The sequence below is a fragment of the Schistocerca americana genome, chromosome 6 (genome assembly GCF_021461395.2).
Source record: "Schistocerca americana isolate TAMUIC-IGC-003095 chromosome 6, iqSchAmer2.1, whole genome shotgun sequence".
NCBI lineage: Eukaryota > Metazoa > Arthropoda > Insecta > Orthoptera > Acrididae > Schistocerca > Schistocerca americana.
Window position 1 is genome coordinate 537,549,046 of NC_060124.1, and position 15,133 is coordinate 537,564,178.

Sequence of the window (15,133 nt, forward strand, 5' to 3'; positions counted from 1 at the left end):
ATTGACAAAAGTGAACAAGGGGCTCAAAATCCGTTGGTCCCATTGGTTGCACACATTCTTTACGATATGGGTGCAATATCTGTTCAGCTATTACTCTCTACACCGCATCGATCAAAGTGTGGTTTTCATTGGCAAGTTGACAGGTGACTTTTGCTGGGTGGTTGGCCAAACGATCCAGCAGCATCTCCTCAGTGTTAAGTTTCGGACATGTCTCTCGTGGCTTGAATGGCTTCGCCTATCAGAAGTTGCTGTCCACGCAGATAAACTTCTTCCAACTAGGATGATACTTGTCAGGAAAGCATTCTCTGTACATTCATGCTGCTTTTTCGGCACTACCACCTGCCACATCGTACATTAATTGCATGTCTGCCAACTCTTGCGATGAGTAACATTATATCTTTGACTACGTGTCACGCACTGTATACAGCTACATACCTCACTATGGGCACATCAAAAGCTGTCTGACGCAATGGACAACTGACCCCAGGGACAATGTTATGCGTGTGGCACAGGTTAAAGCGGCTGTGCGGTGCATCCGGTCCGCATATGACAAACGTGCTATGAGATAAATTGCGTACAGTACGTCTGTTTGGTCGTAAGGTGAATATGCTGTTTATCACCCGCTGCCTGTTCCAGAGGATGTCTGCAAGAGTGTGGCAGCACTGCATGCGTTATTCCAGTACAGGCATCGACTCAAGAGATCGTCACCTTGAACAATTAAAATGAGCTACGTTGTTGTTGTATGGTGTACACCGTGTATAACACAACATATATGTACTTTCGACCATTGGTTCCCAATCTCAATATACTTATAATCGGTTGTCAACCCACTAGCACCCATTTCGATTTGACCCAAAAGGTTTGAGACACTCCGTATATTTTCCCTATTTCCAGAGACATAGGTCACCCTTGACTGATACCAAAAAGCCTTTAGTCTCGTAGTTCTTCTACTTCTCGTCTCATTTCTGCTTCGCTGATGCTCGCATCACCATCCTTTCCACAACTTTCGAAGTTGCCGCTCCTCTATGTTTCCTTCTGTAACGTAACTAACGCTTCTCTGTTTCGCAAACTGGTGTAAGCCTATTTTTTCTTCAATTGTAATAGCTCTGTGATCTCTTCATGATCACTCAAATTTGTCGGAACGGTCCTATCAGACGACGAATCATTACACACATGTTCTTCGGTTGTGGTAAAAACTTCGACTCGCTCATCTACTTTCTTTATTGCAGTTTTGTGCAACTTAGTACTTCCTTAATGACCTTTACCTTCTCCGTGACTTGTCCTATCTTTGTACTACTTGTCTCGATACTCTTCATGTTGCTGTCAATATCTTTTCTTGATTCATCAGTATTTTCCTTAGCTTTCTAAAGCCAGTGTTCTAAATTTATGATCAAAACCACATAGATGTTAGTCAGCTTTCTGTGTTAACCGATCCTGTATCTGCTTAACTTGCTCTTTGAGTTTCTTATTTCGTTCCTCACTCCTCTTTGATTTTCTTCGATCTTCTTATATAATTATATACACTCCTGGAAATTGAAATAAGAACACCGTGAATTCATTGTCCCAGGAAGGGGAAACTTTATTGACACATTCCTGGGGTCAGATACATCACATGATCACACTGACAGAACCACAGGCACATAGACACAGGCAACAGAGCATGCACAATGTCGGCACTAGTACAGTGTATATCCACCTTTCGCAGCAATGCAGGCTGCTATTCTCCCATGGAGACGATCGTAGAGATGCTGGGTGTAGTCCTGTGGAACGGCTTGCCATGCCATTTCCACCTGGCGCCTCAGTTGGACCAGCGTTCGTGCTGGACGTGCAGACCGCGTGAGACGACGCTTCATCCAGTCCCAAACATGCTCAATGGGGGACAGATCCGGAGATCTTGCTGGCCAGGGTAGTTGACTTACACCTTCTAGAGCACGTTGGGTGGCACGGGATACATGCGGACGTGCATTGTCCTGTTGGAACAGCAAGTTCCCTTGCCGGTCTAGGAATGGTAGAACGATGGATTCGATGACGGTTTGGATGTATCGTGCACTATTCAGTGTCCCCTCGACGATCACCAGTGGTGTACGGCCAGTGTAGGAGATCGCTCCCCACACCATGATGCCGGGTGTTGGCCCTGTGTGCCTCGGTCGTATGCAGTCCTGATTGTGGCGCTCACCTGCACGGCGCCAAACACGCATACGACCATCATTGGCACCAAGGCAGAAGCGACTCTCATTGCTGAAGACGACACGTCTCCATTCGTCCCTCCATTCACGCCTGTCGCGACACCACTGGAGGCGGGCTGCACGATGTTGGGGCGTGAGCGGAAGACGGCCTAACGGTGTGCGGGACCGTAGCCCAGCTTCATGGAGACGGTTGCGAATGGTCCTCGCCGATACCCCAGGAGCAACAGTGTCCCTAATTTGCTGGGAAGTGGCGGTGCGGTCCCCTACGGCACTGCGTAGGATCCTACGGTCTTGGCGTGCATCCGTGCGTCGCTGCGGTCCGGTCCCAGGTCGACGGGCACGTGCACCTTCCGCCGACCACTGGCGACAACATCGATGTACTGTGGAGACCTGACGCCCCACGTGTTGAGCAATTCGGCGGTACGTCCATCCGGCCTCCCGCATGCCCACTATACGCCCTCGCTCATAGTCCGTCAACTGCACATACGGTTCACGTCCACGCTGTCGCGGCATGCTACCAGTGTTAAAGACTGCGATGGAGCTCCGTATGCCACGGCAAACTGGCTGACACTGACGGCGGCGGTGCACAAATGCTGCGCAGCTAGCGCCATTCGACGGCCAACACCGCGGTTCCTGGTGTGTCCGCTGTGCCGTGCGTGTGATCATTGCTTGTACAGCCCTCTCGCAGTGTCCGGAGCAAGTATGGTGGGTCTGACACACCGGTGTCAATGTGTTCTTTTTTCCATTTCCAGGAGTGTAATTTTGTAAATTTTTCGTCATGCTCCCATTGATTGTTCTCTGAACTGTTCGTCACTCTTTTCTTTTACGTTTTTGAACTGTTGTATTAAAAATGTTAGCATATCAAATGCTGCTGGAACCTTGAGGGCTCGGTTCATGATTTACGACACTCTGCACCGTTGTTTATGACCAGTACTTTAGAATGTCTGCGTCGCCCGTGAAATCGTCACACAGTCCTCGCCCATCTCCATGCTGGACGCTAAACCCTTACGTTCCCATGTTTTCGGCTCTAACAATGAACTAACTTTTGGGAGGAGGCTGACAGGCGTTCACGAAATAGGTGTTTCAAATTTCTTTTCCGAAACAGCTTCACATGAATACCGACAAGACTCCTTCAAATAACACCACAGCCCACTTCTTCGCCTTCGCTTCTCTATCTCGGATTCCGCCAGTGGCTGTACAACAGGGATCGACAGAAATGGGAAGGCAATTGTAGAGACAACAATCCCACCGATATTCGACATTTTATGGTCCTCAATGACTGGCCTTATTACGCCACCGGCTTAGTCGAGCAGTTACAAACAGTAAAATTGACGTTTGTATAAATTTTACCTAACAATTCTGTGCATTTCAACAGCATAACATAAATCGTATATTCGTCACGTCTTCTGACTAAGAAATGCAGTTAGTTTTAGCACAAAGTTTACAAAATTTCTTTTTCTTTCATCACCTGTTGGGCACGTTCAAATTAATAATGTTAATGAAATAGCTGACTATGTCGGTGGTGTAATAGCCCAATCAATAGAGACCAAAAACCGGTCGAATATCTGGAATAGTTCGTGCAGTCGGACATTTTTGCACAGTGGTAGGAGGGGATGCCACGAATAACATAGGCGGAATCATAAGTGGAGGGATATGAGTGTGGGGGTGAAGGTGCGTTTGAAGGTCAATTTTGCACATTTTTCTTGAATAACTCCAAACCCCTGGCCTCTAGCGAACCCACTACGTTAAATTAACTACAGAAAAGGTGTAATGCTTCATCGGTTCACGGAAGGCGTCGGATAATGTTGTGGAAGCTGCACTACATTTCAAAGAGAAAACTTCTCGACATCATCGGGTACTTATTGACGATTTGCTGCAGTTGCTCGCCAACATATGCTCTGGTTCGCTAGAAAAACGCAGGCGCCAAGGAACGGGGCTATAATGCCAATATAGACAAATCATAGAGCGCGGCGACATTTACTGCCCACTGCCGGAGAAACGGGCCACGGTCTCCGCATGCGCGACGCAGAAAAACGTAGCTGCAAATCGCGGCCCAGCGCGTGCGTGGACAGTGTTGGAGACCAGGTTTAAGTTTGTGCGGCCTCCGATTTCCCGTCTGTGTTGAGACGGATTCGTTCGTCTGCGGCCGACGATGCCTTAGTACCGCCAGTGATGGTTCCCATGCCATGCTGAGCTAAATCCCGTGTCTCTATTAATCAGTTCGTTGTTGTTGTTGTTGTTGTGGTCTTCAGTCCTGAGACTGGTTTGATGCAGCGCTCCATGCTACTCTATCCTGTGCAAGTTTCTTCATCTCCCATTACCTACTGCAGCCTACATTCTTCTGGACCTGCCTAGTGTCTCATCTGTTGGTCTCCCTCTACGATTTTTACCCTCCACGCTGCCCTCCAATACTAAATTGGCGATCCCTCGATGTCTCAGAACATGTCCTACCAACTGATCCCTTCTTCTAGTCAAGTTGTGCCACAAGCTCCTCTTCTCCCCAATTCTATTCAATACCTCCTCATTAGTTATGTGATCTACCCATCTAATCTTCAGCATTCTTCTGTAGCACCACATTTCGAAAGCTTCTATTCTCTTCTTATCTAAACTAGTTATCGTCCACGTTTCACTTCTATACACGGCTACACTCCATACAAATACTTTCAGAAACGACTTCCTGACATTTAAATCTATACTCGATGTTAACAAATTTTTCTTCTTCAGAAACGCTTTCCTTCCCATTGCCAGTCTACATTTTATATCCTCTCTACTTCGACCATCATCAGTTATTTTGCTCCCCAAATAGCAAAACTCCTTTACTACTTTAAGTGTCTCATTTCCTAATCTAATTCCCTCAGCATCACCCGTCTTAATTCGATTACATTCCATTATCCTCGTTTTGCTTTTGTTGATGATCATTTTATACCCTCTTTTCAAGACACTGTCCATTCCGTTCAACTGCTCTTCTAAGTCCTTTGCTGTTTCTGACAGAATTACAATGTCATCGACGAACCTCAAAGTTTTTATTTCTTCTCCATGGATTTTAATACCTACTCCGAACTTTTCTTTTGTTTCCTTTATTGCTTGCTCAATATACAGATTGAATAACACCGGGGAGAGGCTACAACCCTGTCTCACTCCTTTCCCAACCACTGCTTCCCTTTCATGCCCCTCGACTCTTATAACTGCCATCTGCTTTCTGTACAAATTGTAAATAGCCTTTCGCTCCCTGTATTTTACCCCTGCCACCTTCAGAATTTGAAAGAGAGTATTCCAGTCAATATTGTCTAAAGCGTTCTCCAAGTCTACAAATGCTAGAAACGTAGGTTTGCCTTTCCTTAACTTTTCTTATAAAATAAGTTTCCCCTTGCTTTCAGCCGTTCGCAGTACCAGCACAGCAAAGCCGTTTTGGTTAGTGTTACAAGACCAGATCAGTCAATCATCCAGACTGTTGCCCCTGCAACTACTGAAAAGGCTGCTGCCCCTCTTCAGGAACCACACGTTTGTCTGGCCTCTTAACAGATATCCCTCCGTTGTGGTTGCACGTACGGTACGGCTATCTGTATCGCTGAGGCTGGCAAGGTCTATAGTTCATGGGGGGGGGGGGGGGGGGGGGAATCAGTTCGTTATTTATACGTATATCCCGCACATGAAAACGGACGGAAGGATCTTTGTCCCTCCGTAGTTTATGCTGTGTCTCATGTCAAGACAGTGTTCAGCTACAGCAGACTTTTCTGGCTGCCCCAGTCTGGTGTGACGTCTATGTTCAGCGCATCTATCCTTAACAGTGCGGCACGTCTGGCCAATGTATGATTTCCCACAATGGCTCTGGATTTTATACGTTTTTGGTCTCGTTAGGACCTACGTTGTCTTTAACAGATCCAGTACAGTTTGCAGTCGCGCCGGAGGACGGAAGACACGTTTTATTTGAAGTTTCTTGACCAGCCTGCCGGCCATAAAGGACACGCCACCAAAGTAGGGCAGAAAAACTATCCCCTTGGAGTTCACCGCTTCTTCTGGCCGCTATTGAGGTTTATTGAGTGCAGGTTGACACGCATTACGAATCCGTTGTACAAATACAGAGTTAAGCTGCCTGCATCTGAGACAACCCTATGAACGACACAGTCCGTAATACGACACTTGGTTGAGGTGAGTGACGGCAGCTCGTAGCTCATAGGTATAGGTCAGTATGAGTTGGTTTACGATGTACACTGTGACCCAAGTAACTGTCTTCTTGCCGGCCTGTGTGGCCGAGCGGTTCTAGGCGCTTCAGTTTGGAACCGCGCAACCGCTACGGTCGCAGGTTCAAATCCTGCCTCGGGCATGGATGTGTGTGATGTCCTTAGGTTAGTTAGGTTTAAGTAGTTCTAAGTTCTAGGGGACTGATGACCACAGCTGTTAAGTCCCATAGTGCTCAGAGCCATTTGAACCATTTTTAACCGTCTTCTTTTCTGTGGACCAAGACATATAAGAACGGAATGTTTCCATTTTTCTCTACTTCCATGGTGAAGTAAACGCTCGGATGGAAGGCTTTCAGGTTTCCCACAAACGCAGGAGTCCTTACTGCCCATGTGGCCATAGTACGAAGGTGTCGTCCACACACCTGCGGAGATATTTAGGTTTCAACGCCGCTGACTGAAGTGCTTTCTCCTCGATGTGTTCCATAAAAAATGGTTCAAATGGCTCTGAGCACTATGGGACTTAACTGCTGAGGTCATCAGTCCCCTAGAACTTAGAACTACTTAAATCTAACTAACCTAAGGACATCACACACATCCATGCCGGAGGCAGGATTCGAACCTGCGACCGTAGCGGTTTCGCGGTTCCAGACTGTAGCGCCTAGAACCGCTCGGCCACTCCGGCCGGCGTTCCATAAAAAGGCAAGCCACAATCGGAGGCAAAGGACCACCCACAGCAAAACCGTCAGTTTTCTCAAAATATCGTTCATTAAATAAAAAGTAGGTCGAGGTAAGCACATGTCCGAATAGATGTAAGATGTCCTCCTCCAACTTAGCTCCTATAAGTTGTAATGAATCCACCAGAGGAAATCGAGTGAACGAAGAGACCACATCGAAACTCACTTAAGACGTCAGCTTGTTCTTGACGATACGTCCTCAGTCCCTGTATAAAATCTTCTGAGTTTCGAATGTGATGTTCCTTGGAGTGGGCTCAGAAGAGAAGGCAGATGTTTTGTTAGGTAATATGTTGGGGCTTCTGTATTTGTCACAAAGGGGCGAAGCGGAACCCCTTCCTTATGGATCTTAGGCAGCCCATAAAGTAACTGTGGAAATGGCGCTTGTACTCTTAAACTCCTTTCATGAAGTTCAAGAAACTGGCTGGATTTGAAAAGGACGAATGTCTTCCGTTGTAATGCAATAGTTGTATCCTTCTGGAGGCGACGATGCGTTGACTATTGAAGTAAATCCGCCATCTCGCCGATGTAAGATGTTGCAGACAAAATAACAGTAGCACTTCCCTTACCAGCAGGTGAAATTATTATTTCTGTGTATTCTCTTAAGAAAAGGACCGCTTTTCTTTCTTCGGTGTCGATGTTCTGCATGTGTTCGGGCATCCTAGCTGTGGTCCTGCGAGTCTCTCGCCTCATTTCTTCAGCACTCTCACTGGGAAGTTTCAGGACATCTTGCTCAATGATACTTATAAAAATCTTGATAGGGAAGGTATTTGGAGTGGGCACAAAGTTTGGTCCCTTTTCCAACTCTGATATTGCAATGTTACTCAGTTGTTTATTTGTGAAACTAAACACAGTGCGTCAACATGGTTTTATGTTCTTGCGATGATTGGCGTGTAAAGTGGTGGAACTTGGAAGTTTTTGCGTTACGGCCTGGAGCAGTGTTCTGTCCGAAAATGACCTCGCAGCATTGTCCACACGTTTAATGAATAATATTTTGAGAAAACTGACGGTGTTGCTATGGTTAACCGCTTGTCTCTCATAGTAGCTAACCTTTTTATGGAACACCTCGGCCGCGCGGGATTAGCCGAGCGGTTTAAGGCGCTGCAGTCATGGACTGTGCAGCTGGTCCTGGCGGAGGTTCGAGTCCTCCATCGGGCATGGGTGTGTGTGTGTTTGTCCTTAGGATAATTTAGGTTAAGTAGTGCGTAAGCTTAGGGACTGATGACCTTAGCAGTCAAGTCCCATAAGATTTCACACACATTTGAACATTTGAACACCTCGAGCGAAAAGCACTTCTGTCAGCGGTGTTGAAACCTAAATGTTTTTGAAGACATGTGGACGACACCTTCGTAATATGGCCACATGGAGCACTATGATATCCTGGGTTTTCGGAACACCTTAACTCCTTCCATCCGAGCGTTTACTCCACCATGGAAGTAGAGAAAAATGAAGGCCTCCCGTTGTTAGATGCCTTGGCCCGCAGAAAAGATAACTGTTTCTTGGGTCGCACTGTATTTCGTGAACCAAGTCACACTGACGTCTTATGTACGAGCTACGAACTGCCATCACTCATCTCGTTCATACTCATATGCAGGGAGCTTAACATCAAAGCTTAGCCATCTTCGCTCTGTTTTCGTACAAGACTGGCACTCTGGTAAACAGATTCGTAATGCATTTCAACTTGCACTCACTACATCTCAAGAGCAGCCAGAAGAAACGGAGAACCCCACGAGGATGGTTCTTCTACCCTACGTCGGTGGTGTGTCCTTTATGATCGGCAGACCGTCCAAGAAACATCAATCTTTCGCCCTTTAGAGCGATTGCAAACGATGCTGGCTTCTGTTAAAGACGATCTAGGTCTGAGGAGACCAGGAGTATATAAAATCGCGTGCCAGTGTAGGAAAACATACATTGGTCACACGTGTCGCAGCGTTACGGATAGACACAGATGTCACACCACTCTGGGTCAGCCAGAAATGTCTGCTGTTACTGAACTCTGTCTTGTCACGGGACACAGCATGAACCATGGAGAGATCCTTTCGTCCGCTTGCACGTACTGGGACTCCATATTTATAGAAGCAGTCGAAATACCTATAAGTAACAAATGGCTCTGAGCACTATGGGACTTAACTTCTAAGGTCATCAGTCCCCTAGAACTTAGAACTACTTAAACCTAACTAACTTAAGGACATCACACACATCCATGCCCGAGGCAGGATTCGAACCTGCGACCGTAGCGAACGCTCGGTTCCAGACTGTAGCGCCTAGAACCGCTCGGCCACCCCGGCCGGCCCTATAAGTAACGACCTGATTAATAGAGACAGGGGATTTCAGCTCATCATAGCATAGGAACTAGCATTGGCGGTACTAAGACATCGTCAACCACAGACGAACGAGTCCGGGCATTGTATGTCGCCGTGCTCTAGGACTCGTCTACGATGACGCGGCAGCGCCACCCGTTGGCGCCTGCGCTTTTCTAGCGAGTCAGCGTACATTCTGGCGAGCCACTGCAGCAACTCGTAAGTAAGCACCTGAAGATGACGAGCAGCTGTCACGTTGAAATATAGTGCAGCTTTCACAATGCTGTCCGATGTGACACCTGTGAATCAATGAAACCACAAAAAGGGTCCTCCTCACTTTTTCTGTGGGACTAATAGTTTGCTCATAGTGAGAGAGATGGTACGAAATCCTCACATATGGTTTTTGAAGGCCAGGTATGACATTGGGGTTACTTAAAACGACAGTGGTAGGAACAGCTGAATAACCCTGAATAGATATTAGATACGCTATGCACTATTTCATTGTGCAGTACGACAGATACAGCCGGTCGCTGTGGCCGAGCTGTTCTAGGCGCTTCAGTCCGGAGCCGCGCTGCTGCTACGGTTGCGGGTTCCAATCTTGCCTGTCCTTAGGTTAGTTAGGTTTAAGTAGTTCTAAGTCTAGGGGACTGATGACCTCAGATGTTAGGTCCCATAGTACTTAGAGCCATTTGAACCATTCTGATATAATGGGACAACATTAAGGAGCCATTATGTCTGTTGACAGTAGCGGATGAAGTTAACCATCTGACAGCAATAGGCAGACTGACCGATATTGTGAATACGAACATTTTAATCCTAGAAGCTGCCCCAGGTGACAGTTACGTGATCATATCATACTCACAGAATAACATAAAAAAATGCAAAATGTGCAGCAGTTCAAAAACATTCTAATGTACTCTGCGTCTACCTGTTTTTAGACTACTGCACATTATTTAATTCCTTTATATTAATATGTAAAAGAATTCTTTGTTTACTGAAATGCAGCCTGTTGACAGCTTCAATGACAAAAAGTGATATCCACAATATCGGACAGTTTGCCTGTCGCTGTCGGTTGGTAACCTCATCCGATACTGTCAACAGGGAAGATGCTCCTTATCTTGTCTCATTAATTGACTATGATGTAACTGTTATACTGGACAATGAAAAGATGAATAGCGTATTTAATAATCACAGTTTCTGAGATAAGTTTTATTAAAAAAATCTCTTCGTATGTAGTTTTTTTTTATTGACGACTGTGGATTATTTCCACAAATTTGATTCAACTTCATCTTACGCTTTGGAATTGTAAATATGCTTGTGACAATGCATCTTGCTTCAATAGGTGATCTAGACACTACTTTCTATTATGCGATATGTATTGTTACAACTATTATAAAATCACTAATTTCGTCCATTGTTCGTATTATGAATACTGAACTGTAGCCGACCTATACTTTCAGATCTGAAGATGGCCATTTAAGTTGTCGAAAATAGTAATCGAACTACCCATCCCTACGCTCTTGGTAGATAAAAAGTTTTCCTAAAGAACTATGATTACAGATAAACGCAATTTGTACAGTTTTAATAAATGTTTTAGTAAAAGATACGATAGTTTAGTTTACTGTCTTTGAACAGAATACTAAACATTATTTAAACGCTAAACCATTGAACTAGTGGAGGTAAAACAGAACTGTCTGACTATGGTTAAATCACTTACGAAGTTCTGCAATGTTTATTCTTGAGTCCATTGCTATGTGTCATATATGCGAATGATAAGCCAAGATAGATAATTTTCATTGATTTTAATTTTACGTAGTCCATAAAGGTTGATAACAACAAAGCAAATGGTAGAAATGGTTCTAAAAGACATTCTTTTAATTCACAAATATGCAATTTATTCAGATCTGTTCAACAAATGATGTGATAGCAATGATAAATGTTGTACAGACTAAGGTGCTAATAATTAGACGGTTTTCGAATCTTTTAACATTTATACACTAACAAGAATTACAAACAGAACATGCTAATGCTTCTCGAAAAAATAGGGCCGAAAAGTTCTGCTCTTCATGTCAATGAACCTCACAATTATGAAGAAGTTAATATACTGCACATCACGTTTTACAGAATAACACTGTAAGGTAGCTCATCTTTTATAAGAAATGTCTCGCATCGATAATTACAATCTTTAAAAAGCTGATGTCTGTATTTTGGTGAATCACGAGATTACGAAATGATACTTGTCATGTAATCCTCAACAGCTTAATTTTTTAACAAATTATTAATAAAATTGACTTGAAAATAAGATATGTATCACTGTGTGTATTTGCTGAAACGTATGACATCGAGACTCCGTCAGACATTCGTGGAAGTTCAGTTTTTAATCAAAGATTAACACATATTTCGTTTCTTTTGTTGCAGGAAATGACCGCCGAAGCCGGCGTCGTTCTGCCCGTGTGGCTTAACAAAGACTTCGCGAAAAGTTCGCTGAAGGAGTCGAACAGTTGTGGAGACTTCAAGATCCTGTCAGTAGACGTCCAACGAGCGACAGCTCCGGGTGACAACTACCTGAGTGAAGTCTACCGCATGACCGTTCACCTAGAGCACAACGTGAAACAGTATAAAAGGAGCGTGTCGTTGATAATAAAATGTCTCCCAGACAGCGAAGTCATGAAGACAATAGCACAGGACATGCAAGCCTTCGAACAAGAGACTCTCATGTTCTGCGAGACGATTCCTGCGATGTCGAAAATCCTGGAGGAAGCGGTCCCCGGCAAATACACGCAGCTGTCAGCAAAGTGTTTCGCCTCCGGACGGGAGCCAGTCAGCTACGTAGTGCTCGAGGATTTGAAGGCCAGAGGGTTCGCTTTGGCGAAGAGGTGCAAGGGACTAGACCTCGCACACGCCAGACTTGTGGTCAGGAAACTGGCAGAGTTCCACGCGTCTTCCGTCAGGCTGTACGAGCAGAGACCATCTGCGCTGGACCGCTACCAGACCTTTCGAATGTTTGAGGGAGACATGGCTAAGCACCTGGAACCCTACGTGAAACAGGGCTGCAAATTACTTGCAGATCAGCTGGAGACGCTAGAGAAACCGTACTCCAAGTACGCACCCAAAGTGCGAGCTCTCTCGGAAAACATATTTCCACGGCTACTAGAGTTGGTGAAACGGAAGAGAAAGTTTCGTGTGCTAACCCACGCAGATACCTGGGTCAACAACATCATGTTCAAATATGCAGGCGGAGTCGTCCGAGACGTGGTTCTCCTTGATTTCCAGTTGGCTTCATACAATTCGCCTTCGATTGACTTACAGTATTTTACACACACGAGTCTCACGGAAGAAGTGTACTCCGATCACTTGACAGACCTTTTGAAAGAGTACCACAACCATTTAGTCGAAGTGATGAGCGATATTGGTGTCAGTACCGACAAACAGATATCCTTCGAGGAGCTTCTGGAAGATTTCGAAGAGCACTCTCTGTACGCCGTATTCGCATCGGTAGGTGTGTTGCCGGTTGTACGCACTGAAGAAGAGACGAGGTTCGACGTAGAGTCTTCAGTCAAAGAAAATGACAGTGATACCAACAGAAAGGCCTTCGCAGGTGCTTCGTATGTGGAAGCTGTAAAGCAGATGCTTCCACGATTTGAAAAGAAAGGTTTATTCTCAAGTAATTAGTTTTTTTATTTTCTGACGAAACAAACTTGACTGTTGTGTATCTAAAAATTAAGTAGAGTGACCATGTTTTCTCCATGTTTTATTCTTAGTCCTGTCACCTGAAGTAGCAATCGTATATTTCCAGTCACTCAGCACTGATAATATCTAGATGACCAGTCTTTCAGTAACAGTAACTATATTTGACACTGTAACATGTTATTGCACATAAGAATGATATACACTATGTAAAAATATTGGCAACCTATGTATGTTTTTATCGTCTCGTTAATAAACTCCGTTATGGGTAAGATTTTCAGCACTATAAATCTCAACAAGATTCCCTTTCTACCATAAATCTCAACGAGATTCCCTGTCTATCCTTTACCTGGGCCCCACATAGTAAAAATGCAATTATTATTTCTGCTGTGCTTGCAAATGAATGAAACAACATTCGCAGACTAAACTACGTCCTTAATATGGCCTCAGAAAAAAATTGGAATTGTGAGATCTGGAACGTGAAGGCCCAGTCAGTGTGCAAAATGTACGAGGTGCATTCAAGTTCTAAGGCCTCCGATTTTTTTTCTAATTAACTACTCACCCGAAATCGATGAAACTGGCGTTACTTCTCGACGTAATCGCCCTGCAGACGTACACATTTTTCACAACGCTGACGCCATGATTCCATGGCAGCGGCGAAGGCTTCTTTAGGAGTCTGTTTTGACCACTGGAAAATCGCTGAGGCAATAGCAGTATGGCTGGTGAATGTGCGGCCACGGAGAGTGTCTTTCATTGTTGGAAAAAGCCAATAGTCACTAGGAGCCAGGTCAGGTGAGTAGGGAGCATGAGGAATCACTTCAAAGTTGTTATCACGAAGAAACTGTTGCGTAACGTTAGCTAGATGTGCGGGTGCGTTGTCTTAGTGAAACAGCACATGCGCAGCCCTTCCCGGACGTTTTTGTTGCAGTGCAGGAAGGAATTTGTTCTTCAAAACATTTTCGTAGGACGCACCTGTTACCGTAGTGCCCTTTGGAACGCAATGGGTAAGGATTACGCCCTCGCTGTCCCAGAACATCGACACCATCATTTTTTCAGCGCTGGCGGTTACCCGAAATTTTTTTGGTGGCGGTGAATCTGTGTGCTTTCATTGAGCTGACTGGCGCTTTGTTTCTGGATTGAAAAATGGCATCCACGTCTCATCCATTGTCACAACCGACGAAAAGAAAGTCCCATTCATGCTGTCGTAGCGCATCAACATTGCTTGGCAACATGCCACACGGGCAGCCATGTGGTCGTCCGTCAGCATTCATGGCACCCACCTGGATGACACTTTTCGCATTTTCAGGTCGTCATGCAGGCTTGTGTGCACAGAACCCACAGAAATTCCAACTCTGGAGGCGATCTGTTCAACAGTCATTCGGCGATCCCCCAAAACAATTCTCTCCACTTTCTCGATCATGTCGTCAGACCGGCTTGTGCGAGCCCGAGGTTGTTTCGGTTTGTTGTCACACGATGTTCTTCCTTCATTAAACTGTCGCACCCACGAACGCACTTTCGACACATCCATAACTCCATCATCACATGTCTCCTTCAACTGTCGATGAATTTCAATTGGTCTCACACCACGCAAATTCAGAAAACGAATGATTGCGCGCTGTTCAAGTAAGGAAAACGTCGCCATTTTAAGTATTTAAAACAGTTCTCATTCTCGCCGCTGGCGGTAAAATTCCATCTGCCATACGGTGCTGCCATCTCTGGGACGTATTGACAATGAACGCGGCCTCATTTTAAAACAATGCGCATGTTTCTACTTCTTTCCAGTCTGGAGAAAAAAAATCGGAGGCCTTAGAACTTGAATGCACCTCGTACATATCCGTCAACAGGCTAACGGTTGGGAGCTTATTTAGCACTTCTGAGCCGAAATGCGATGAAGCACTCTCCTGTGGGTAAAGAATACGTTCCTACTCGTCTTCAGCTTCTGCAAGAGGAATCCCACATCATGACTTCAAAATAATTCTCACTAGCCGTAGTTTTTACAGAAAGGGATCGAGTGCCATGATGTTTCTGTTAGTTGACCTGTTCGTCGC

The 15,133-nt window shown here is 45.2% G+C and overlaps 1 protein-coding gene across 1 annotated transcript in view; it reads left to right on the forward strand.

Annotated features, from left to right (window-relative positions):
- The window catches only part of LOC124619635, a 50,446-nt gene extending 37,089 nt beyond the window's left edge, over positions 1 to 13,357 (forward strand). Inside the window, exon 3 of the mRNA XM_047146149.1 lies at positions 11,817 to 13,357. Within this exon, the coding sequence (XP_047002105.1) occupies positions 11,820 to 13,070 (1,251 nt within the window). The 5' untranslated portion in view covers positions 11,817 to 11,819 and the 3' untranslated portion in view covers positions 13,071 to 13,357. The remainder of the gene's footprint in view (positions 1 to 11,816) is intronic.
- The last annotated feature ends 1,776 nt before the right edge of the window (positions 13,358 to 15,133 follow it).